The sequence below is a fragment of the Lampris incognitus genome, chromosome 14 (genome assembly GCF_029633865.1).
Source record: "Lampris incognitus isolate fLamInc1 chromosome 14, fLamInc1.hap2, whole genome shotgun sequence".
In the NCBI taxonomy this organism is placed as follows: domain Eukaryota; kingdom Metazoa; phylum Chordata; class Actinopteri; order Lampriformes; family Lampridae; genus Lampris; species Lampris incognitus.
The window spans coordinates 29,514,276-29,541,151 of record NC_079224.1 but is presented as its reverse complement, the minus strand read 5'-3'; the positions used below and the strand labels follow the sequence as shown (position 1 = coordinate 29,541,151).

The 26,876-nt window shown below is 41.3% G+C and overlaps 2 protein-coding genes across 2 annotated transcripts in view; both read right to left on the bottom strand.

Annotated features, from left to right (window-relative positions):
* Positions 1–21,506, bottom strand: part of ranbp9 (RAN binding protein 9) — a 31,425-nt gene extending 9,919 nt beyond the window's left edge. Inside the window, exons 1-9 of the mRNA XM_056292628.1 lie at positions 20,895–21,506; positions 17,654–17,765; positions 14,234–14,286; positions 11,401–11,568; positions 10,780–10,802; positions 8,155–8,339; positions 2,891–3,003; positions 423–531; positions 20–174 (exon numbers count right to left, since the gene is read on the bottom strand). Coding sequence (XP_056148603.1) covers positions 20–174; positions 423–531; positions 2,891–3,003; positions 8,155–8,339; positions 10,780–10,802; positions 11,401–11,568; positions 14,234–14,286; positions 17,654–17,765; positions 20,895–21,111 — 1,135 coding nt within the window. The 5' untranslated portion in view covers positions 21,112–21,506. The remainder of the gene's footprint in view (positions 1–19; positions 175–422; positions 532–2,890; positions 3,004–8,154; positions 8,340–10,779; positions 10,803–11,400; positions 11,569–14,233; positions 14,287–17,653; positions 17,766–20,894) is intronic.
* A 4,931-nt stretch (positions 21,507–26,437) lies between these two features.
* Positions 26,438–26,876, bottom strand: part of rnf182 (ring finger protein 182) — a 900-nt gene continuing 461 nt past the window's right edge. The window contains exons 1-2 of the mRNA XM_056292629.1: positions 26,773–26,876; positions 26,438–26,727 (exon numbers count right to left, since the gene is read on the bottom strand). The exon at positions 26,773–26,876 is cut by the window's right edge and continues 461 nt beyond it. Of these exons, the coding sequence (XP_056148604.1) occupies positions 26,438–26,727; positions 26,773–26,876 (394 nt within the window). The remainder of the gene's footprint in view (positions 26,728–26,772) is intronic.

Sequence of the window (26,876 nt, the reverse complement as noted above, 5' to 3'; positions counted from 1 at the left end):
CAGGAAAGGGCAGAGGCACCTGTGAGGTAGGCCTGGGAGCCGCTGGCTTTGTGGCTGGGGCTGCTGAAGGGCCGTGGGGAGCCGGGGTAACTGTCCTGGGACTTGGGGCTCCGTCCACCAAGACACCTGACCTCACTATCAGTGCCATTCACCATCTCTATGAACTGTCTCACCCTGAGAAGAGACAGACAGACAGATGGAGAAGTAGGCAAACAGAGGAAGGAAGATTAATATTACTTTATTTCAGTTTTGGCCTCTCATCAACATCTTGATTATTTTCACCAATACCAGACATTAGTCCTGTAAAACAACTTGGCACTGCTGGTGTGCCACCATTCTGCAATTAACAATCCATAAATCTAAAATTCACTACATTTACAAAATTTCTAGAACAGCCCTCCAACACCTAACCAGAGACATACTTGAGCATGAAGAGAAGGTCTGGGTTCCTCTCCAGAAGGTTGGGGTACAGCTGCTGAGTGGTCTCTATAGCCTCACCCATTCTACCAGACAACACCAGCTTCTGAATCTCTGGACAGATGATGGGTAGGTAGACAAACTATTAGCAGTACATTTACTATCATATATTTGCCAATAATGTGTAGGCATTAGTCTCGCGATACCAGACAATCGGAGATCTTCACCTACCATTGTCTGGGGACTACTAAATGCAAGGTAGTTGCTACAATGGCGACGAGAACGGCTGCTAACAAACCTATGTCTACTGCTTTGGAAATCTAGGACATGCCTTACCGGAAAGGAGGCTCTCCTCCCATCCTCCTCCACAGTGAAAAACTGGAGACATAGCGAATCACTTTGTAACACAGAGAGAGCTTTTTACAACACTGAAAATGGATGTCTCAGGCAATGGGGTTTTAAAAAAAAAAATAAAAAAAAATTTACTACTTTTATTAATCCCCGTGGGGCAATTCTTTCTCTGCATTTAACCCACCCTAGCTGTGTAGCTAGGAGCAGTGGGCAGCCGCTAGTGCAGCGCCCGGGGACCAACTCTAGTTCGTCGGTCAGGGGCACAGACAGGAGTATTAAGCCTAACATGCATGTCTTTTTTGATGGTGGGGGAAAACGGAGCACCTAGAGTAAACCCACCGCAGACACGGGAAGAACATGCAAATGCCACACAGGACGAACTGGGATGAACCCCAAGGTTAGACAACCCTGGGGTTTGAACCCAGGACCTTCTTGCTGTGAGGGGACAACGCTAACCACTGGGCCACCGTGGCAACCGTGTTAAGATTACTGATTCCGTTTTATGGAACGTGCGCTCAGTCCACAGATTGGTGCAATTATGGATTTACAGCGACTTTGTTTAAAACTTTTAACCGAGGACAAGAAAGACGTGTTGGCTAAAATATAGCCAATGCCGTCTCCCAATGTAACTTGTCCTGTAATGTCCTCCAAAGCAGATGTGTAGTCTGGCCGGCTGGATGTTTAATGTCTTAATAAAAGATTGTGTTCGTTTTTAACTGATGAATTTGTTTCGCTGCAAACGCAACAAATATCAACAAACTTTGAAGGCATTTTCTTCAGTGACTGTGGCTGAACCATCCTATAATGCATGTGTTGCTGATTCGACAGTGTTTACACACACAGCTTCTGCATGTCACCACCCCAATATGAAGGGCTGCCTTGAAGACTCTGGATTGGTTTTGCAATGCAGTTTTTTTTAAAAACTCGAATTCTTTCCACCCAGTTTTAGCAACAAAAGCTAGGAGATTGACCTCAGTCTCTAGTTGAGTGAAGCGTTTAGAGACTGACTTGTAGACTTGTAGCAGTCAGTATACACTGTGCAGTAATGAACTTATAATTAAATTCCAAAATATTTTTTAAAATTGCATACTTTCCATAACTTGTTTTGCTTTTTGAAACAAATGTTTAGCACACAGATGTAAACAAAAAAAAATTAACCAAAAGGTAAGGAAGATGCTTCACAAAAAGGAACACAGCCAATCATATGAAATGACAGACTTGTTGGGGATGATTATACACTGGGGGCTGGTGTAGGAAGAATTCAACTCGTCTTGCCAGCAAGCCTGTGCATGCTGCATAAGCCAAAGCAGCACCTTTTTGCCCCTCAAATGTGTTGTATTATCTATGAGAACCAAATAAATTGCATTTCCATGGCAAGTACACCGATGCTTTGAGATACACAGTGATTGCAATGGAGAGCTTTGGGGTGGAGTTTGCTATCTGGGACGATACATCAAGTCCCAGAATGTTCAGACTATTTATAGGTCAATTTCAGTATAATTTGCATAGTCTTAAAAACTTCTTTGACATTGTCCTGTGTCCTAAAACTCAACAGTATGGGATCAATGTACTTTAAAACTTTCTGCTCTGGTCTGGTTTCCACTACATCCCTGTCTAATTCATTAACTTTTCTGAACAACAGAACAGTAGTCAAGGGTCAATGAACTAACTATGTGTGTGTGCGTGTGGCTGTTGAGTTGCTTTGTTTTGACGAACACGTACACTTAAACACATCTCTTGGCATTTCTCTTTTGGGTAAATTCTGATACAGCCAAAACTGTGGAAAGTAAGGTGGCATAGTGGGTAGGGAAGGCTGTCCTAAACCAGAACGCTAAGGTTTGATTCCCTGACATTTAAAGCACTTTGCCTGCTCAAGTGACATTAAGCAACACACTTGACCCCTGCCCACTTCAGGGATGCTACGCTTTGACCCTCTACTCTATCCTCCTTGTCGAGAAGGCAAGCTAAATGACAAATTTCTCCATCTTCAGATCAGAGCAACACAGCCTGACATCAAGCTGATTTCTGATACTACTATAGATGCATTTCTCTTTCTCTGGGAAACTTATGAGAGAAGCTGTCTATTCTCTCTGAAGAATGGTGACATAATTTTGGTACTCACTCTGTCGATTTTTGATAGAGGCCAGCTCCTCGTACACAGCCTGGTCAGTAGATTTGGCAAAGGCTTCGGCCGTGGCACAGTAACTGTGATGGACCAGGTAGGAAGCCACCATCCTGAAGAGGGAATAAAGGAAACAAACCCAAAACAGACTTGGTGACCAGACTGAAATGAAGGAAAAAGAAAAAAAGAAAAGTTAATTGGACCATTTTCTTTTAATCTCCTTATGTCATTGTATGCACTTCTATTTATCTTCGTAATAAAGAAAGTAGGGGCAGAATGCGCAGATAAATCTATTTAATGTTTTTATCTATCTTAACAAGCAAATGTCTCCACCTCAAAGACTGTGACTCAAGACCTTTGCTTAATAATTTGTGTCACCTATTTAATCACCATACTTCTAACCAAATTAAGAACACTGATACAAACGTTTTCAAACTTTTAATCAGCTTTGCACTATATTTTTATCTTCTCCCATCAAAAAGACCGTAGTGGTTGGTTACAGGGAGTACAATATACATTTGAATAAGAAAGCCACTTTATTTTGTCATTTTACCTTAAAACAAATTCTTACAATGAAATTTGTTCTCTGCATTTAACCCATCCTGTTGTATAGGAGCAGTAGACAGCTGCAGCACCCAGGGACCAACTCCAGTTCTTCTTTTCATTGCCTTGGTCAGGGGCACAGGCAGGAGCATTAACCCTAACATGCATGTCTTTTTGATGGTGGGAGGAAACCGGAGCACCCGGAGAAAACCCACGTAGACATGGGGAGAACATGCAAACTCCACACAGAAAGGACCTGGGATGGCCTTGGGTTTGAACCCAGGACCTTCTTGCTGTGAGGCAACAGTGCTAACCGCTGCGCCACCATGCCGCTCCACCCCTTATAATACAAGTAATAACTGCAATTCGCATTTCAGTAGGCCTATGCTTCTTCTTTTTTTTAAACCTGCAACATAGTGGGTTTGCCATGAAAATGACATGGGATAAGGTGGCAAATTAACTGTCAAATCGCACAAAAGTAAACTAAATTGCCATACAAATATTTTGAAGGACTATGTCCAACATTTTGGCCCATAATTACTGTCGTTTTCAAATCCCATCCAACAGCGATGGGCAACATGATCCAGAAAGGGCCAGTGTGGGTGCAAGTCTTTGTTCCAACCAAGCAGTTACACACCTGATTCTATTACTTAACCAACAGTCTTTGCTAAGGACCTTGATTTGTAGACTCAGGTGTATAACTGCTAGGTTGGAACAAGACTATTGGTTGACTAACAGAATCAGGCCTGTAACTGCTTGGTTGGAACAAAGACCCACACCAGCCCTTTCTGGATCATGTTGCCCATGTAAATAAACTGAATTTGTAAATACTGACTGACTTGTGTTTAGTACATAATTCAGTTTCAGGCTCTGAACTTGATATGTAGTCTCTGTTCCTGCCCATTTACTACCACATAAACATAGATCTCCAGAGACGATTGCACTTCCCATTTACCAGTTGGAGCTTAAAACTTCCTGTTTTCAATCCTGGGGCCAGGAGAGGACTTTCTCTGGATAATGACAATGACACTCTTTCCCCTTCATCCCCAATCCCCATCAAATGGAGATTAAATCCATTCAGAACAAGTAATCAGAGCAGCAGAGACCTAATCCCATCAGGGGATGACATGGTGGGAAACATAGGCCCCAAGCTCTCACTTCTGGACAGTAGACAGTAACACACTCCCTCTTGCTCTTTGACTGAAAACAGTTAAACCTGAGCCTGGGGTCCTGTCATTTGTTAATGGAGATTTTTTTGTTTTTCAATACTGCAGAACAGCATATCGACAATACTGCTTTACTGCCAACACAAGATATTCAATATTAAGTGGGCTGACACAGGAAGCAATTTATTCTGTTAAATTTAGTGAAATCGCAAATGTCTGCTCAGACACTGTAGATCCAGTTTGGTGAAAAAAACCTTTGCATCTTGAAGAGTTTGAACCTGTTCATCTGTAAATTTGCACACCGTCGACATCTCCTGGTAACCAGAGGTAATTGAAACATAAATCCGAATTAAAAAATTAATATATTATTTAATGAATCGATGAAATTAGACTGTAAAACAACAGCATGTGATTATGTAATGATTACAGTTACTAATGCTGCTGTATATTTCACTTAGGTTGTCCACAAATTATTTTCCTTGCAGCTAGTTAGTTAAAACTGCAATCCCAAAGATTTTCATTATTTTATTCATTTGAAATGTGATGACGATCTGTTGATTCTGTTGGACAATCAGTCAATATTACAGTAGAGTAACATTCCAACATAGCTGAATGAAGGAGCCAGAGAGAAACAAAACTATCGTAACCGATTTTCTCAGACTAAAAACAAGGTGTCACAGCCACTGTGGCTTGTGTGGCATCGGCTCACCAGTAAACAGTCCCCAACCTTGTAAAAATGCAATCCTTGGACCAGACCCAGGCAGTCTAAACTTCCATCAAACTACATTGCCACATTGTTCCAGTTATATTGATTGTCTGTCCAACAGAAGCATCACTACACCTGCATCACGTTTCAATCTTTTTTTCCCTTCTGGCATTGTTCCCAACATGTACATGTTTGCCACTAAACTAGTGGCTGCGACACAACCAAAAATGGTAACAGCGTTAAACGGAGACTGGAGATTTTCTCCAACCATGGTAAATGTGCCAGTTAGCATTATACAATCTGACTCCATGGTCCAGATGGATAAAATAATGACTCATTCATATAAAAATATAATGGATTGCAGCTTTTAATGATGAAATTCTGCCAGAGGATTCAGTCTGTTAAAGTGATCCCATTTAGTAAGGTGAGGACTCAAGAGACCCACTATGCTTCAAAAGGTAGCTAAATTCGGGCGTCCGGGTAGCATAGTGATCTATTCCATTGCCTACCAACACGAGGATTGCCTGTTCGAATCCTCGTGTTAACTCCGGCTTGGTTGGGAGTCCCTACAGACACAATTGGCCGTGTCTGCGGGTGGGAAGCCGGATGTGGGTATGTGTCCTGGTCGCTGCACTAGCGCCTCCTCTGGTCGGTCGGGGTGCCCGTTCGGAGGGGAGGGGGATCTCGGGGAATAGCGTGATCCTCCCACGTGCTACGTCCCCCTGGTGAAACGCCTCACTGTCAGGTGAAGAGAAGCGGCTGGTGACTCCACATGTATCAGAAGAAGCATGTGGTAGCCTGCAGTCCTCCCTGACTCGGCAGAGGAGGTGGAGCGGGACGGGATGGCTCGGAAGAGTGGGGTAATTGGCCAAATACAATTGAGGAGAAAAGGGGGGGTGGGGGGATATTAAATTTTTTTTGCTAAATTAGTTTTGTGCTATGGGTCATTTTGCAACAGTATGAGTAACTTTTTTCCATTTCTTTTTTTTTCTAGATGTATCAGTTTGGAATAAAACCACGAAGAGACAGTTAAAACTAGTTATCAGTTTAAAATACTCCAGCACGCACTGGGGTGGTTTGCAGCTGAGTGTGAAATGGCTGGGATGAGAGTCAGCACCTCCAAGTCTGAGGCCATGGTTCTCTACCGGAAATGGTGGATTGCTCCCTCCGGGTTGGGGATGAGTTGTTGCCTCAAGTGAAGGAGTTCAAGTATCTCGGGGTCTTGTTCAAGAGTGAGGGTAGGATGGAGCGGGAGATTGACAGGCAGATTGGTGCAGCGTCAGCAGTAATGTGGACGTTGGACCGGACCGTTGTGGTGAAGAGGGAGCTGAGCCGGAAGGCAAGGCTCCCAATTTATCAGTCAATCTTCATTCCAACCCTCACCTATGGTCTTGAGCTTTGGGTAGTGATCGAAAGGGTGAGACCGTGGATACAAGCGGCTGAAATGAGTTTCCGCCGTAGGGTGTCAGGGCTCAGCCTTAGAGAGGAGGAGGAGCTCGGACATCCGGAGGGAGCTCGGATTAGAGCTGCTGCTCCTTCACGTCAAAAGGAGCCAGTTGAGGTGGTTCGGGCATCTGATTAGGATGCCTCCTGGGCACCTTTCTTTCGAGGTTTACTGGGCACGGCCAACTGGGGGAGACCCAGAACTCGCTGGAGGGACTACATGTCTAGTCTGGCCAGGGAACGCCTTGGGATTGATTCCCCAGGAGGAGCTGGAAGGAGTTGCTGGGGAGAAGGACATCTGGAGTGCCATGTCTGTGAATGTTCTCATTCATCCAGGTCATGGTTATCCAAAGGAGTTGAATCAAGTGCAGCTGGACTTGGTATATATTCGTGAAGACGTTTCGCCTCTCAATCCAAGAGGCTTCCTCAGTTCGTGCCTTTCTGACTAGACCAAGCTAGTCTGACTGGCTAGTGATGAGACTCAGAATTTATCCTCTAGGAGTCGTTGTCAGAGCCATTGATATGCGTGGCTCTTTGTGATCCGATGTTTACCAACGACCGTCACTAACAGAGCCATAGATATGAGTGGCTCTTTTGTGTATCTGGAGTGCCCTACTTAGCTTGCTGCCACCGTGACCCTACCCTGGAAAAGCAGCTGAACATGAATGAATGAAAACTGCATCACCAGCGTACTTAGTCACTTACGCCTACGTCATTATCACAGCAACCCATGCAGATGGGTTGATGATATCTGGACACAAATCTGATTTGATCACTTGCAAATAACAGTGCGGACAGTCTGCCTTGTTTAGACCGCAGGCAAATCAGATTTGTTTCTCAAATCAGATCTTTAAGACAGATTGTCCGCACCGTTATTTCCAAGTGATCAGATCAGATTTGTGTGTCCTGACATCACCAACCTATCTGCACGGGTTGCTATGGTAATGATGTAGGTGTGAGTAAGTACCAGACAAACTCAGTGACGGAGGAGGCGGATATACATTGTGATGTTTCGTGCTGCAGTCATGGCGGGTACTCTGGATTTGACGTCGTCATTGTGTGTCACGCTGCAAGTGATGCAAAAGACAGTTTGAAATCCAATTTGGGCAGCCAGAGCATCCACACTGAGATGCATCTGTGCAAATCCGACTGGAATCACATTTCAAACCAGCTCCAAATGTGGTTTAGATCTGGTTTGCAAAAATCACATTTCATGTGTTTTTTTTGCTGTCCAGACTTTCTAAAATCAATCTGGATACAATCTTGGATATGCCAAAAAACGGATTTGGGCTGTCTGTCTGAACAAGGCCTAAAGATCTGATTTGAGAAACAAATCCGATTTGCCTGAAGTCTGAACAAGGTCTGGTCACTACGGCAGCAAAGAAACTACTTCCCCAGACTCTTACTTCTGGATCATGGATTGCCACTCTCCCTCCCGCTCTCCGATGGGGAAGCGGTCAATCTGGGCCTGGATCTTGGTCCTCCACTCACGCATGTAGTCTTCAATGTCGAACACGAAAGGGTGCTGGCCGAAGTTGGCATCCACCACCTCCCCTGGGGTCTGGAGACCCACAGTCGGGTACAGATTGGGCTACAAAAGAAAGAGTGGTGTTAGAATCATCATGTAGAGTGCTTTTTTCAAAACCTTAAAAGCTCCTTTACAGAAATCACACCTACCATGGACAAAAGTGAAATGGAATTCAAAAAACAAAAGAAAAAAAGAATCCCTTTTTTTGACCAGTTGTCTCCTCTGAGTTTACATCGTCACAACAATAAAAAAATAAAATGAAAAAAAAAACCAAAAAAAAAACCAATGTCTCGATTCCAGTGGATTTACTTGATCATCAGCCAGTGAAAACATCAGAATTAATATCATTAACAACCCCTCACAAATAACAAGAATGCAACGCACAACATACATATGCACTACGGGGCTGGGAGAAAACAATAGTGTTTAGAGGGCTGGAGAACTTGATCTGCACAATAATGGCAAGTAAGACATAAATCACTCAAAAAACCAGGAGGAGGAAAATTAACTGGAAGTGTTAAAGCAATACATTTTTTATACCCCTCAAAATTCATTAGACGAATTCAGTTTCACCAACCAACAGGAGTCATTCAACCAGCTGACTACATTAATTTTACAAGCCAACTAGATTCATTTTACCTGCCAACTAGATTCATTAAACCAGCAAACTATATTTTTGGAATGGAGTTGAGTTTCCACAGTGGTAACACATTAATGGAGAAATCCTTCATGCAGAAGAATTGGGTCGTATTCTCCATGGCAGCAAGCACCTACAGCTACTAAGGTAACTTCTGGGAAGACATTGAACATGTTCATGCTCAAGGTTAACTACTCAAAAGCAGAGCCTACATTTTGACCTTAGACTTTCTTGCAAAAGGATACAAATGAATGAAGAATATAGATGAATCTGTCTTCTGGAGACCAATTATGTATTAAAACAATAACAAATGGTTAGTTAAATGGCAAGTAACAGTCTACAGCCATAATTCACCAGCATTCTTTGAGTGGCTGGATCTTACATCCCACCCTGTGTGATACAGTTTGAAGCCACCAAGATTAAGACAGTAGTTACAGGCCTGGGTAGGCTGCATCAGACAAAATCCATAAAAAAGCACCACGGCATCAGCCAGACTCTTGGTAATAACAGCCTGACAGAACAGAGAACTGGCTCTTTCAAATCTAAGCAAGGAGCAAACTCAAAACATTTAAAAACATAACATTTAAAAAAAAAACAGAGAAATGCACAACATGGTTTTATGAGGACATTTCTGTCTGTGCAAACATATCTGTTTGGTGTAACAATATCTAAAAAACAATAAAAAAACTAAGAAGGCAACCAAGAGGTAAAACAGCTGATTAAATCTGACTTTCCCTTGACCTTGTCATGATAGTATTTTAAGATTGGCTTTCACACCGTCATTTTTCTGTATATTTCAGAACTTAACATTAAATTTAGATATTTTTCACATTCATACCAAACTGTACTACAGCCATTAGAACAACCTCCTTGTGTCATTCTGTCCTAGGTGAGTTAAGTGACTTTGAATTCTACTTATACAGATTATCATAATTCTGCTTTGCTGTGTCTCCAATGACACCCCCGATAAGAGGAAGAGGTGAAGAAAAAAAAAGATAAAGAGATTCAAAGGGAAAACATCTATTTGCCAACCTGCAATCCTAATTGCTGTCATCGGCCTTGATTTGATCAAAAGAGGGGAGGTGAGTGACACTGGGAGTTCACCGCAGTGGCAGAATGCGAGCATGAATGTGTGCGTCTTTCTCCAAGCTGCCATTGTCACGGCCCAGTAACCAGAAAGGTCAGCTGTGCTGAGGTGACGCACTTCTGCACTCAGCTCTGGAGGCACATGAGTGCGTGGCCCACAACCAAGCCTGGTTTACTGCTCAATGGATTATTGTTTAGGCTAAGTCAATCCTATTTTCTTCCTCCTTCAAAACAGACGCCCTTGTATATTCAACTGCTGCTACAAAATAAGAGAATGAGAAGCCTAAAAAAAGATCCTGTCTTCCCTTGCATAACCATGCATAAATTCCAGTGGAATTCATCTCCTTTTAGTGTTTCTTTGTGTCAGTTTCACATATGACAAAAAATGCAAGTAAACATGAGCAAGATTTGTTTCAAAATGAGGTGGAACTGAACAAATCAGCTTAAATTGTGTGGTGCATAACAATTTTAAAAAAGGTTAAATTATGTTTGGGGAAAACTGCAAAAATTAGGACTGGACAATTATAACTAACAATGCATGATTAACTATGACTAAGGTAGATGTTGTGGTCAGAATTATTAGTCTTCATTTTAGTTATTACATTTCACTATAGTTTCACTCATCAATATTCTGAACTGCAGTTGAAAATCGAAATAACATTTTAAGTTCTGCTGATATGCAACGGTAGTCTACAGTATTTACTGTTGACAATAAAATCAAGACATATACATTTCTACACAGTCATTCAGCTGTAGCATGAAGACCATAGTGACACTTACTGGTAGATCTGTGAAAGCAATACCTGGAGAGAAAGAGAAGAAGTGAGGGTGTTAGCGTGATGTCTGTACAAAATGGCCAGCAACCACCACCCTAAAATCCAATGTTTTGCTATCTGGATTCTATGATTTGTTACCCAATTTGAAGCGCATTTTCTACCCTGAAACGAACCATACTAATAATAACTTATCAAAATTTTCACAGAAATCACACATCCAGACTATGACAAGGCAACATCGACTCAAAATGGCTTCCTTTCACCACCCCACTCCTCTTTGATTTTCCACTGCTTTAAGCGGCAGCATTCATCTTGAAATTCAAAAACACCCTATAATATTCTCATTCCAGATGACTTTCTTGTACATCAGCCTGTGGAAAAATACTTAAACTACCCAACAATACTAAAAACTAGTAACAGCGGCTTCACAAGAGTGAAATTCTCATAGGTAATTGTACTTACATTAAAGTGCTACACCACCTATTTACACACATTTGCTGACTATTTCAATCCTTTTTCCATGGTATAATGCAGGTGAAAGCTCTTGGAATAAAATGCTGAATGATAAAATAAATGAAAAAAAAATCATTATTTTATCATATTAAACCCAATGAGTTCAGTGTACCTAGGCTATGGCCATTCTTTGTGTAGAAGCAGGTGTTGTTGATGAGGTTGACACAGCACCCAATCACGTCGCCCGTTGTGAACGTGGGTCCGTAGGGCTGCCCTGTGCCAGAGGAGCAGAAAGAGTGGCCGTCGTCTCCATGGTAACCATACGAGTGCTTGTCCCAACCTGAAGGGGGCAATTTGGTGAAATGCAAATGTCAGTGTTTCAATTATGATGAGCTAAGATTATCCTGCATCCACGCTGTACCAATGAACAAAACTAGCAAAAACAGTTTAGTACATGTAAATATGATCAATTTGTGATATTTAGTTTTTGATTTTGTTGCAGCGTGCTGTGCTCAATTCTATCTTTACACTTCAATCTTGAACACTTGACAGTGGTTGAGCAGATTTGGGTTCATTTTTTGCAAAATTCACATATGATGCTGGATGCTCATGGGCATGGGAAGGAATCTAACATCCACTCTTATCAGCAGATCAGTGCTTACATTGTTGCTCTGTAAACTGCTGAAAAAGAGTTTGCCAATCTTTCTGCAGAACTGGATAATCTTCCAGTTTAGCAAGTCTTTCCAGCCTTAAGCACCTCGCTTTATCTTTCTTTGGAATATGAGTCTGTATTACTCTACATTTTAACCACTGATTCAAAACCTCTGACTTCACCTGCTGGAATGGTTTTTACAGATGATGAGAGGGCCCTGTGTATGTATCTGTGTATGTACCTCATACAAAAAGATCAGTTACATTACATTGCTGTAGACAGTTGGCAAATGTGTCTACTAGGACAGATTATACAGCTGATTTTTAAGTTTTCTTAAACTTCACTAATACCTGAACAACTTTTTGAACAAACATTCAGTAAAAGTAAAATAAAAATTGCTGGTATGGTAGTAGCAATTTTCTCCTATTTATTAAGACCTCCATCTATCCTGCCGAGCAACGAGGAAGCACCCAGTGTCTGCTTTAGCAAAAGAAGCTTTAAAGCCATTTTAATAATTGGAGTGATGTGCTCCTGTAAATACAGACCCAGCCCAGCCACATTATCACTACCATCACTGCAGCATTCATCACTGGCTAGGGATACCCAACCCTGCAAAAAGTATGGTGACAGTCCTGCACAATTAGCAAATTGTCCATAGCATTTAACTGTTCGCTGGGGCTTGGCCAATCACTCTTGGGCCCCTCTTATCTTTGCTCTGAGAGACTGGGACTCCAGCATGGGGGCGTGTCAGGCATACCTCCCCTCCTCCCTGTGTGGCCTGATAACCCCAGAGCAGGGAGTAGGGGCTGATTGTTTCACAGGTGTCACCTCAAGTCAAACCATACCAACACCACCTCTGGTACCGCTTGTAATACGATTCTGTTTCTGCTTTTGAATTTGGAGACGCCCCCCCCCCCCCCACCCCAAGCCAAATGGTCTCATGAGGAATGAATGAGATGTGTCCCCCTTGTATGCCTTTCCCCTGTCTTTTTGTTTCCAGACAGAGCCTTGCTCACTGTACGATGTGCATATGCGAGACTGTAACACATAAGTGCAGATCCATTTGGGAGCAAAGTTTACGCAGTTCCATGTAACTGCTTTTCTCCTAGTGTCTGATTTTTTTGTTTCCTTTTTGTCTGTTTCAATTGAATGTGCAGTATTACATTACAGGGCTTGACACAAAAAGGCTCATTATGATGAAACCCATCTACTTCACTGAAAGTTTGTTAATAAGTATAGACAATAATAGGCTTGACGGCAAAGGAGTGGTGTTTGTGCATTCGGTGTAAAAGCACCTTTTGGTGCTGTTATGTTTGCCAAATTGTACTGGCACAGTGACTGGAAGGAGCAGCTAAGTTGTCTTACTATTGTTATGGTCGGGTGTTGATGTGATTGGGTCATTTTTATTAATTGACACATGCTGTCTTTATGACTAGTAAATGTAGCCACCTGGAAGGCCTTTGCATGCCATTTTTTGTATAAGGTCTGGAATGCAGAGGTAATCTTATTTTCATAGCCAGGTAGCTTTTAAGAAACACCAATACTGTTAGTAGGTTTGCTTGGTGCTTTGTTTCTTTATTGCCTTCTCACATCTTCCTGTAATATTTCACAGGATATCAACTTCTCTTGAATCAACAACTGCCCCTATTCTACAAGGATCTTACTGTCATGACACAACTTGGCTACATTTCTACACTTACATGGCAGTGTTGCCAAATACCTGTGACACATAGCTACAATAAATCCATCTTAAACAAGTATCTCTTGGCTCATCATTTCTATGCGCCATGTGTCTTGGAACAAACTGGAATAAAGGAAGTAACTTCCTTTCACAGTAAGGGTGAAAAAATGTGGTGAAACATACCATTAATAGATTTATCTAGAATATGTATCAAGAATTATTCATATTTTCCCAGACTCTGCTCCTCCAAAGCCCTGCAATACCAGAAGTTGTCTAATTTATTTTCAATACCTATCCAGACTTGACTAGGACCCAGGAACTTTAGGCACACTAACATCAGGTGAAACACATACGATCAGAGGATCAATGGACATCGTATCAAAACAACAGAACCGCTCTCATACCAACAAATAAGATATCCAAGGCACTTCTCTTCCGGGCAATACATGCAAGCACAAAGAGACACCCACACTGACAAAAAGGTTTATGTCACAAAACAGATGCAGATGGTGGAAAGTCTTTTCAACATGTCCAAGTGCAAAGGCAGTTACCTGATCACACGCACACACATGTGCACACATGTACGCGCGCGCGCGTGCACACACACACACACACACACACACACACACACACACACACACACACACACACACACACACAGTGTCCTCTTACCAGGGAGTCTGTTCATGTTTACACCCTGAGCTGACAGGCCGATGCCCATGTAACTGTGGAAGAGACCATTGGCAGTTTAGTCATTATGTAGATGAGCAAATTATAAAACACAGAAATAGAAAATGTTAACTTTATTCAGGTGACATTTAACAAGTCTCAAAGCGTTAATAAAAAGATATTACCTAATTTCTAATTAAGAGCAAAAAGAAAAGAGAAAACTGGCTTAAAGCTATGATTACTGGACATTTAAATAGCAACTCAACAGCATTATTCTAACTTTGCACAGCCAGCCTAAATCTCACTGGCTCAGTTTTTACTCTATGAGATATTAGTCTGGATAGGACACAGTTAGTCTCATGTCTGTCCAGCAGCTAGAAGTCAGACAAAGCAGCAAACTATGGGGAGAGTTTAGATGATGATGACAAACAGAGTGCAGCACCACCATTGTTCTCCAAACACAGCACTGCTCATTGGTTTTGGATTAGAAAAAAAAAATCACTTGTTTTAGATTACAAATAATTAAAAGTGCTTTCCCAGAGTAAAACAAGCCACAGTGAGCAGCACAGCCATTGTTGTCACTGGTCGCCATCATCTACCCTCGCAATAGTTCAGACTGGTCCAGCTTCAAGCTGCTGGACAGTTGACTCTCAATAAATCCTTTCCAGACCATTATCTTGTAGCAAAAAAAAAAGAAAAAAAAAAAAGAAAGAAAAAAACAGAGCTGGTGAGATTTGGGTTGGCTGTGCGAGGGTAGCATTATTCCATATATTCAAAAAAATACTAAGCCTTAATGATGTCTTAATACAGGTCAATTTGTCTTAAGCAGATCATGTACATAAAACTTTAAAGGGTATAATTGATGGTCATGCCTGGGGATAAATGAAAAACAGTTATGTTTACATGTAACGTTTTGTAGCAAAAACCAACTGCACAATGTAAAATGTAGCTCTACCACCTCCTCACTATCAGTTTATTTTATTCATTGTCACTTTACTTGTCTTTATTCTATGAAAATTACATCAATATACAATGTATGTTTACACTTCTGTTTTGAAAAAGGGTTTTTTCCAAGTAAAAGTTTCCCTTTCCACTGTGGTCCTGATAATGTAAAGATGACAACACAGATGGGTAAAATTCATTCAACATAAACAATATGAGTCAGAGGAAATAAATCATCTTAAGAGTACCAAATGTGATTTATAGTATTAGCTTGGTTTACAAGCAACAGAATGTATTAAGAGATTTTTTGAACGAGAGCCAAAATATGGTGGACTCGCAGTGAGAAATAAAGTTCTCTTCTCGTCGTCACTGAGGAAAAACAATGTTTGCTTCGACTGGCTAAAACAGAAAATGTGTAAGTAATGAACTAAAACATTTTAACATTGTTTTATAACTTTATCAGTTTTGATAATTTTGAAAACAAGACTTTGTTCAATTGTTGTAATTAATTTCAATATTTGCATAAAACTAATCAAGTTTAGTCAGATAACTACCTACATATCTTCCCTTTTTTACTAAGCATTTCATATGGATAGAAGTATCGTTAAATGCTGAGTGACACTTGAGTAGCCCAATATGACCGTGTGTCATTGTGACAACGTCCTCAGATTATCATCCTCATAAACCCAGTAGATGAAAGTTCATCTCAGAAGCCAGAACTTCGCTGAGCACCGGGTGTCTGACAATCAAAAGTGTGTGTTGATTGGGACTGTGATTACTCACTGTTCCATCATCTCTCTGCCCCTATCCGCCACTCTGACCGGCAGCTGATCACTCAAGAGTTAGGAGGAGCCAATCAATGGCAGACAAGACAGGCTAGTAATGTGGAGGCCACAATGAGCACAGAACCCTTAAGAAATACTTCACATTGGGAGGATGAGTTAAATATCCCATTCAAATTGTTACTGCAGGCAATAGATCATTAGATATTTTCTACTGCTGTGTTTATATTGGAGCTTCCAGAAAGTTTAACCTAGTGCATTAGGTGAAAGCTTTTTTTTTTTAAGTCTTGCCTAAATGCTCACACTGTGGAATGCATTTGCACATGGGACCTGCCAAATAAAAACCCAGTCCTCTACTGCAAGCCACTGGGCAGTGCTACTGGACAAGTCGGGGGTTCAGTGCCTTGTTCAAATATATCTCATCAGTAGTTTCCGAACCAGTCCTTGAGAACCTACAGTCAATGGTTTTAAGTTTTGTCAGGTAGTTAATTACATTCACGCTGTGTGCCTGGTCTAAAAACCTGTTTGGATGGTTAGAATACATGTAAGGTTAATGTAATTAACTACCTGGTAGAATAGAAAACCAGCAGTACTGTGGGTACCAGACAACCAGTTTGAAAACCACTATTTTAAAGGTAGGGAGAACCAGCAACCTTATAGTCACAAATCCATCTCATATCTCTAGGCAACTGCTTCATCGTGTGACTACATAGTGAGGGGATCATGTGTTCGTTTGGGTCACATGACTGACTCTTGAAATCCCTCAAACACTTTTAAATTAAAACAAAGGCTGTGTAAGACTGTTTACAATTAAGGATCTAAGTGGTTAATGGCACATAATATACATCTGTTCCTTTGTGTGTCTGTGGCTCAAAGTGACAATAACTTGTAAGGATTACTAATGGCTTTGGCATGGACAGGAGCCCAAGGATCAATGTCCTGGAGATCACATGACCATATCACCGAAATAAACAAAAAAACAATTTAATTCAAAAGTATCAGCCAAAGGGTTGTGCTTGAGTTTTCAAAGTTTTTTGACCTTTACATGGAGGGCACCTGATAAATCTATGCAAGTAAATTGCTGTGGTGGTAATGTTGGCTTTGACATGCTCATAATCATGACAGGGAAAAATGCAAGAGGACAAAAACAAGAGATTGAACCATTTACAGGATTATAAACTCCTTTGGGTTTGTCATCTTTTAGATTATTCCAGATTCATCAAAAATGACAGAGAATCAGAGGCAGAAAAGGTAATGCATAACGTCCAGGCTAGATTTAAAGTCCAGTTTGAATTATTTCAAATAAATAATGACATATTTCTTCATGAAATGGACAGAGGATTTTCCAAACTGATGAGAGGTAATGTCTTTCATATGAACTAACAGCTTAGATAAACGTTGAAAACATTTAAGTTTTGAAAATGCATCTAAAGGATGATTACCTCTGTAGAAAGTCTTCCTCATTGGCACAATACTCTAATCAAAGCTTGAGTATACTTACGTCTGCTTTCAACAGATGTAGACAGGCCCCTACTGGCAGCCATTTTACATTTCCAATAAAGTCTGTACTAGAATAAGGGCCTGGACTACAATTTTGAACAGATGAGGAGTTGGGTCATTTGCGTTTTGTAGGCCATTTACAAAAGGTTAAAATAAAACATCTTGTGAATGAAGCATGCCCCCCAACCTTTCTCCTTACCCATCTCGGCCTTTGCTTATAATCTTCACCTCGAAGTAATAGACCCCACAGGCGGCTGGGATGGGGTGTGTAGCCCGTACTGAAGCCGCATCTTTGGGAGTCTTGCCATGACCTTTGGAGGGAGGGTAGGACACAAGAAAGACAACAGGAATGGGGATATGCAATTAAATAGATAAGATATAGAATCTTGGTGGTTCATCCAGGAAGGAAAACCACAATTTTAGCCTATCAGCAAAAATGGCTCCCACATCTGAATATTCAACAGCTTTCAGGTTTGTGTGTTGTTGTTGTTTTAACCACAGACAAGCCAGTGCAATTTGTGCTATATTTGAATACTGTAAATGCTCAAACGTGTAGATATTACATTTATTAAATTGTTAATTCATTGATTCCCTTGTTGACCAAAGCTGGGAAGACATTTGAAGACTTTTAAAGTCCTATTCGACTAGGAAAAGACTTGGCATCACACATTTAATGACTGACTTTTGTGGATTACAGTCGCAGACAAGCACACTTGGTCCAACTGCAGTCAGAGGTGCACACTTGTAATGAGCTCAGACTTGTCTAGATTCCACTTGCAGAAAAATAAAACATGCTTGATATTATTGCGATAGTTCCAACTGGTCAATAGCTCAATTGATCGGCAAGAGATTTGAATCTTAATACCCCGCACACTACAAGGTAACGTATGCAGACTATCCTTGGTGACTTCCCTTTTATTTGGGCAGACCAGTGCCAACCCTCCACGATCTAGAAAAATCGGTCAACATGGCCAAATTGTGATTATAATCAGCCGTTACTTTGTCCAGTGTGTTCCAAGCTTAGAGACAGATACTCACAGATTCTCTTTTCTAGATATTCTTAAATAACATTATGCTTTGTACAAAGTTACTTGGTTAAACAAAAAACTCTACCAGTCAACATTTTACAACAGAAGAAGACCTCCAAATGCTGCTTTGTTCCCTTCTTAAGTATAGTATATACTTATATGCTGTAGTAGACCATCTAACAGTCAATAACCAGTTTTACAAGTATTTTGCTAGTGGTCATATCCCATACTGGTGGTAGTACAATAGTGACTTAAATTAATATTTCAATGCCACTTATTTTTTTAAATGACTGAGACACAGATGTAGCCTCAGAGTTTCATGAGTTTTCATCTGCTCCAACAAAATGGCTGCCATGCAAATAGAAAATAAATAGAAACAAAATTAATGACAGTGCATATATCCAACATCAACATCTTGAAGTTAAATCCGCTGTAATATCTATTAATCTATTAGTTGATCAGAAAATTGATAATTTTAGTAACTGATTGTTGGTCATTTATCAAGTAAAAATACAGACTTGCTACTTACAGCATCACAAATGCTAAGATTTGCTTGTTTTTCTACATTTTAAATCAGTGTGAAATGAATACTGTAGGTTTTTTTATAGCTGCTGGTCCAGCCGAGTATACAGTTTTAATATCACTTTAGACTCTGGGAAGTTGTGATGGACTCTTTTCATTATTTTGTGGCACTGCTATAAACTAAATGATCACTCAGTTAATTTAAAGCTAATTGATAATGAAAATAATTGTTAGTTGCAGCCCTAAGACTGATCCTTTTTAATTGGTTTATTTTTGTTTTCAGGTTGGTATGATTACAGGCATGTAGTTCATGATGTGTAATCCAATGTAATAATTGTTATTAAGTTGCAGTTTCCTTTTAACATTTTGGTTATTCACTCCTGAGCCCCATCTTAGGTCAACTCCAATGTGTCACAGGTCTGTGGCAGTTCTGCAAAACTAACACACACTATTGCAGTTAGTTATTTTCTGATGAAAACTTGGGACATCCAATATATTGTTATGGCACTTGTAGTTTTTGCCATCTTTAAAAATCAACCTAAGGCTGGATATTGGGAAACAGCTGATGTGTATCATTACATAAAAGTCCAAATATTTACTGCAAAAAGTTGGGATTCTGTGCAGACCTCAATTTACGTTTTCTTAACTATAGTGACAAATGGGGCTATCAGTGTAATTAGAATCCAGAATCAGACAGAAGTAGTGACTGGACCAATGAACAATTCAGAATGTTTTATCGAGCCAGTACAGTATACGGTATATGGTCAGTAGTAGTGAAAGCTGGTTAGCCATGGTTAGCCTTATTTTGTCTGTTATCAGTGTAATTAGATTCCAGAATCAGACAGAAGTAGTGACTGGACCAATGAACAATTCAGAATGTTTTATCGAGCCAGTACAGTATACGGTATATGGTCAGTAGTAGTGAAAGCTGGTTAGCCATGGTTAGCCTTATTTTGTCTGTTATTACCTTTGTTTTGGATAACTTGTGCCTGTAACTGCAACAAACTCCCTAAAAAGTAGGGCTGTCAAGTTTTTTTTGTTTGTTTGTTATTTCAACTGATTGTGGTTTAATGCTTCACAATTGGTAGCAAGCACAAATTGTTCAATATCTGCATACCTAGAGGAAACATCCACGATAATTTACACTTGAGGGATAGAACATTCTAGTTGAAACAAGGAAGAGACTGTGTTTAGAGGGCCAGACAGAATAGTAGCACACACCCAGGAAGCACAGTCACACCTCATTTTACACCAGCCTCGTCTTATAGGCCTGCACCCAAAAAAACTCCTGATAGCCTTGCTAAGCAACTACTCTGACCTGTATGCCAGAAATAACACATGATGCAAAAATCGTAATGACGAACAAATAAAGACATATCACGATCATACTGGTAATTATTTTAAGCCAACTATTATGATTTGATATGTAATCATCTAGTAAGGAGAATTACAAAAAACGACTTGAAAGCCCGGCCAATTTATGGAAAAACAGAACTGTGAGGTTTGCCAAGTCTTACAAAACGAACAGTTACTACTTTTCGCCATCGTGATTCGTTCTTATAATTTAAATACAAACATATCAGCAGCTAGCCGGATAGGTTGCTAACCATGAACGGTTGCTGACAACAGTTCAGGAGGCTGACAGACTAGATTAAAAAGATAGCAGGGCAGCTAGCGAGCTACTGGGTCAGTTTTGGCTGGGGATAAACCTCGCCAGCTGGTTGGGTTTGCAAGATGTCCTCTGTCTTTCTGTTGATGAAGCTGCTAGCTGCTACTTTGTTTTTAGCCAGGACGGCAGCTGGGTAGCCAACTGACGTTAACCAACAAGCTAAGCTAACGTTAACATCGAAAAGTAAAGTGCCAGAACTTCAGTTCATCTGAATGTCATACCTTTATAGTGCACCCGGAGATTGTTCTGAGAGAGGCCAATATAGCTAAACTTGTCCTTGGGGCTCCAGGACCGAGGGAGAGGTGTCTCGTTCTCATTAACGGCCGGATAAAGCCGTCGGAGCCGCTGGTTGAGCTCCTTTTCTTGCTCGTTAAGAGCAGAGTCTCCATGTACGACCACCGACATTAGAAAGCCACAGCCCGATGACTGTCCGGACATGGCAATAAAACTGGTTTACTGTGGATGGCTTGTCAGCAACAAGCCAAAGCCACTTGTGACAGTCAGTGTCAAGTTTTTCTGATAGCAAAGCTAGCTAGCTAGCGGGCTAGGCTAACTGGCTTCGCTGGTCGCAGAAAAGTAGCCAGAGCTAGTTAGCCAACTAGCTAACCTAGCTAACGCGTTAGTTGGCCAGCGAAAGCAAGCGATTGCTAAAATGGCTCAGCTGACATTAGCTGACACAAAGCCAGGATTTCGGCTGTCAAAAGCAGACTGTCAGGTTACGGGACTCGAAGACAGTATCTGGAGTATCGACGTTACAAGACAGAGGACTCGATTGATGTTGGCGCAACTAAAAACTAACACCAGGCTAGACAGTTCGACAGGGAGCAACGGGCTTGGGCAACCTCGATCTTTTGTTTGTTGTCTGAGCGTTATCCTCAAATCTGATTGGTCCAGAAGAGGTCCGGTCACTTCCACGGGGGAATGTAAAAGTAAATGCAGAGAACTGATAACACAAACACTCGGCTATACTCTTACTCATTTTATAAATAAAATTACAATACAAGTAATGTGACAGAGAGCTATTTCCTGTTAATGTTTATGGCATCCTCATCACCCTCATCTTCATAACATTATCTATATTTCTGTTTTTGCTCTCCTTTCTAGTATGGAGGACTCAATTTGATTAAATCAATCACTGATTTAACCAATCATTCCAAACAGGTAACACCTCCCTAGACACACTAGTCACTAGGTAAGAAATAGTACTTCTTAAAAAAAAGTTAGGACACTTACAAGCAGGCCTGATAGAGATGGCAAAATAAGCCAACTGGGGATGAAAAAGCCAACATTTAACTAGGCCTACCATATACATCACCCTTAAAGGCTACACTTCCTTCACCCATCTTTAAGACGATTTGTATGATTTATTGTCACGGGATCGATTCATTGGAAATAACTTCATTTGATGGGGCTCATTTAAATGATTGATTGTGAGACCTTGGCGTATAATTTTTCCCTAAAGATCTGAATTCATAAATGAGTGGAGTTATCTGTTCTAATCACACACAGTGAGATGTGGGACTGTTGATTGCATCATAAAAGTGGGATCCGTGCGGATGTTATGCTCTCTGAAGGGACGTTTCACAGACTATGTTGGCAGTAAGCTTTTGGTGTTTCTTGTTATTATTGGGGAGTGACACATGGACAGAGTTCAGCAGAGCAGAACAATTTAAGGTTAGGGGTCAAGCACAGCTAAAGTTCGATGAAGGCAGAAATTCACACAAACGTTCACGAAGCAAGTCTACGCCAACAGAGAGCTTAAAATATAATCATATAAGAGACGTGCCAATTTGTTGCTAGCAGATTTTCCAAATCTAACTATTATGAAGGAATTCAAGACCCAAAACGAGGAAAGAGTGTACAGATCTAATCTGCACAGTTATAAATGTTACAAATCAAAGATACAAATGAAAAACAAGAAGTATTTTTTTATCTAATCAGTATTTGGATATCAGATATTTGGCAGACCAATTAATTCTTCTGTTTGAATTTGAATCATATTGTAGCGAATTCGGGGGGCAACCACAGGAACTGCCGCGGCGCGAACCCTTATCGCCCGCACCGCGGGAGACATCGCCGACCGCGTCGACTACCGCGATGTCTCCCGTGGTCGGCGATGTCTCCCGTGGTGCGGGTGATACGGGTTCGCGTCCCGGCCGCGGCAGTTCCTGTGGTTGCCTCTCGAATTCGCTACATTGGTGTCAGAAATTGAATGGGGAGACCGTAAGGCCATCGGAAGCGTATGCGCCCAGAGGCGTGAAGGAGCTGATATGCTTAAGCGCGGGGACGCGTTTCCCGAAGGAGGGGGGTAATGTAACATGCATGGATAAGTAGACATGCTGGCTGATGGGTCTGACCCTTTAGTCAAGGGCTACCGAGCCTATTCATCCGTGATCGTTACAATGCCCCCTTCCTTCGGGAAGGGCGTCGCACTTCTGACACCAATGTAGCGAATTCGGGGGGCAGTTCGGGTACCACCACAGCCGGGACGCGAACCCGTGTTTCCCTCACCACAAGCGACAACGTTAACCAGTCGACTAAAGGGTCCGACCCTTTAGTCAAGGACCAACGTGTCTACTTACCCATGCACGTTACAATATTATTCAGGTATTGTAAAGTTGTAATAATAGTGTAACGTGCATGGGTAAGAAGACACGCTGGCCGCTGGCTGGCGGGTCTGAACCTTTAGTCGAGCGGTTAGCGATATCTCCTGCGGTGCGGGCGATACGGGTTCGCTTCCCGGCCGCGGCAGTTCCTGTGGTTGCGTTGTCCCCCGAATTCACTACAATAGACATATATGTGCTAATATTACTTTTTACTACATTTTCCCCTAACCGCTGAACCTTTGGGTATTTATTGTTTTGTCCTAGGTAAAGACAAGCAAGGAAACCCACAGACTAAAATAAAACCCAAAGAACATTTTAGCACCCAAATATGGTCAGAAAACAGCTTAACGCACCAATGAATTAATTTTGGTCGATAGCACTTATACAAGCACAGCAAAGTACTCTTATCTCATGGAAAATATTGATTCAGTAATTAGATTTTTTTTATTGTGACCTTGAATCGAACGAGAACAAAGATGGTTTAAAACATAATATCTTTCTAGTCTTTTTAAGTAAGCCCATGATTTGGAGTTCTCGGGGTATATATCGTTCACAAAGTACAATTCAGACGGGGGGAAATGTGTTAATATAGTTTGAACTGGATCAAATTACATGCCTCGTTTTGCAGTTACACTGAAAGTGCATTGTAAAAGGAAGCTACATCCAGGTTTGTCACTTGGAGGGTATCGGATGTCGATTCTCAACCTTTCTTAACCACCCAGGCATTCAGTGCTCATATCATTCATACGATGTTTCAGGCAAAACGCAGACATTTTCAATTTGTTTTAATCCGTAGATGTGGATTTTATTGATTGAGAGATACAAGGACAAAATTTGGAGAAGCGGATGATGAGCATCGGAATAATGAGACCTTCGCCATTCATTCAGCGCTCGTTCTCATGTAGTATGTCAAAACACTGGCTACAGAGCACCAACGTGAGGCAAATGTAGGGCTGCAATTAAGGGCGGCAGTGCCAATAACAAGATACAACAAACAATAAGACACAATAACAAAAATGCTAAGGAGGAAAAGTTGTCATGCTGCCCTCTGGTGGTCGTGTTCAGAAATCAAGTTCACTTTAACTGGTCCCAGAGGAAGTCAGACCAGTTTTCTGTTCTGCCAGGTAGTTAATCACGTTCATCTATTTTGTCAGACCTAAAAAAAATCCACTTGGTTGGCTGGAATACTTTACACAACCTGGCAGAATAGAAAACCAGCAGTGCTTTGGTCCCTCGAGGATCAGTTTGAAACCGCTGATCTATGGCGCCAATTTACATGTAAAACCAATCTATCTATATTGGCTATGATTCCTTGCAGACTGCTGAAAAATGCAATCTACTCAAATGTCACTGGTCTGGCAAAATTCATTGAGGTAATCGTTCAGAGGAAATTTTTTTTATATCAATCCAGAGGGAAATTAATAGGGATTTTCTTTGAAAACAATGGGAACCAGAAAGGGCCCCTTAGGCATATTCCTAGTCAATTAATTCGGGTTTCAGGCCCCTCGTCCACCGTGGGGCCCCCCACACTCATTACTTACCAGACCGCTGTCAACAAACACCACACATGAGATTCATTCCAGAATAAGTTATTCAATATTTGCACACAAGAAACACAGACAGTTCCTTGTAAAAAAAGAAAAAAGAAAGAAAAAAGTTTGCTTGTACAAGAGTACAACTTTTCACTGAATACCACTGACATTACTGAAACTAACTTAAACCCACTGCTTACAACAAAGTGACACATTCGCGCCTGAAATTATCCTTATTTATGAGATAGGTGCTAATTACTTTCAGGTTGTTTTCAAATAGAAATTAATATAGAGCATTTTCACGTGTACAAAAATGGAGCAGATGGTTTACAAAAGCAAGCCCTTGGTTCACTGTTATGTCAAAACTCATATAAATTGGCATACTTAAAGCTTTAGCGTTGGCTGGATGTTTTCCTTGTTGTTGTTGTTGTTTTTTAAGAATACGCACACGTGTGTTTACTCAATCAGGGAATATCCAAAGAGACGCCTGTAGTGTTTGACCATCCACTTGTGTCAAACTGTCATCCAACTGCCCTGCCATTTGAGAACAGGGAAGTAAAAAACCAAGAGAAGTTTTGAAATGATTTTATATAGTACAAAAAGCATTGGGGAAACATAACTATTCGTGTTAGTTATAGCAAAATATATCCATCATACATGTCGACAGTGAGAGTGGTACGACAGGGTGAAGGAGAAAACTCGGAAAGTTCGAGTGTTCACACAACAAGGGCCCTGTAATTCAATGAGGGAAATTAAGTAATGAGCCCCCCAGCCTCCCCCCCATCCATGCCTGGGAACGTGTAACCATCTTAGCTTAGTTTGCTCAAAAATATTACCCATTAATAAGCAGTGACTTGTTGTTTTAGAGCATCAGCGTTCAGGCCTGGGTTGCAGGACAGGGGTTGAAAGAAGTACGATTTATGAATCCTGACAAAAAAAAAATGTTACTAATATGCAAATTGAATTATGTTTATAAAGCTTCTGGTACGTCTTTTTCTAACATGTGATGGTGAATATTTGAAAACTTACGGCTTTATCTAACACCTAACAGTCAAATGGCATAGAAAGTGAGAGTAAACGTTAGTTTTTTTTTTGTTCAAGCCCACCTTTCAATGAATGCCCTCAAGAGAGTAGCTGCAAATTGGTGCAGCTAACATTGCTTTCTCAACATTATGTGTTGCGAAGAGTATACAGGTGTCAGAGATAGTTATGATTACTAACTTAGCTCTTTTGTGTTTTAGCTACAAATCCCTCTGAATTTTCCCGTACTTTAAGTACAGATGGGCATTTAGTTCGCTATCTATCAACAACACCACACAGACTGTAAATGACATTACCTATACAAAACACTTGGTAAGCACTGAAAATCTCCAAACCATGATTTTCATCTGAAGTGTAAATAATAAGTCCTCGCTTTTTTTCTCACTTAATCTTCAAATTGGTGTGTAAGAGAAGTAAACAATGAGGGAAGGATCAAATCGTTCTGCCACTCTGATGCCCATTTACAAAACCAACCCCGTTGGTTGAAACAGAAATCTCTGGCGATCTGTTCTTGAGTGCGTTCAAAGCAAACAATCCATTCACTTCCTCCAAAAAAAACAACATTTTTTTGGCCCTGTTTTGCTTTTACGGTGGCATACAATCCCAGAATTCGTGGCAAATACACTGGCAGAACCCGTAGACCATGATCATGACCAGGCTGGCGGGAACAAGGCTCACCAGGAGCACACCAAGGGTGGTCCTCTGCATGATGAGCAGGTAGACGCCCATGGGCAGGGAGCTGAAGTATAGCAGCCCAAGCACCCACACCAGCGCCCGGGCCGACGTCTGGCACAGCAGGGCTGCACAGTTCCACACCGTCCACCTCTGCGTGATGGAGGCCATGGAATCCAGACTGGATGTGAAGTAGTCCCGGCCTGGTTCGTGGCCTGAGGTCGGCCTGGCGGGGGAGTGGGAGCCACGTGGCTGATGGCGGTTGAAGTCCTGGGTGGATATATGGGGCGGTGGAGGAACAGGAGGCGGCTCCATGATGGTTATGACCACAAAGTTGGGGGATCCTCGGATG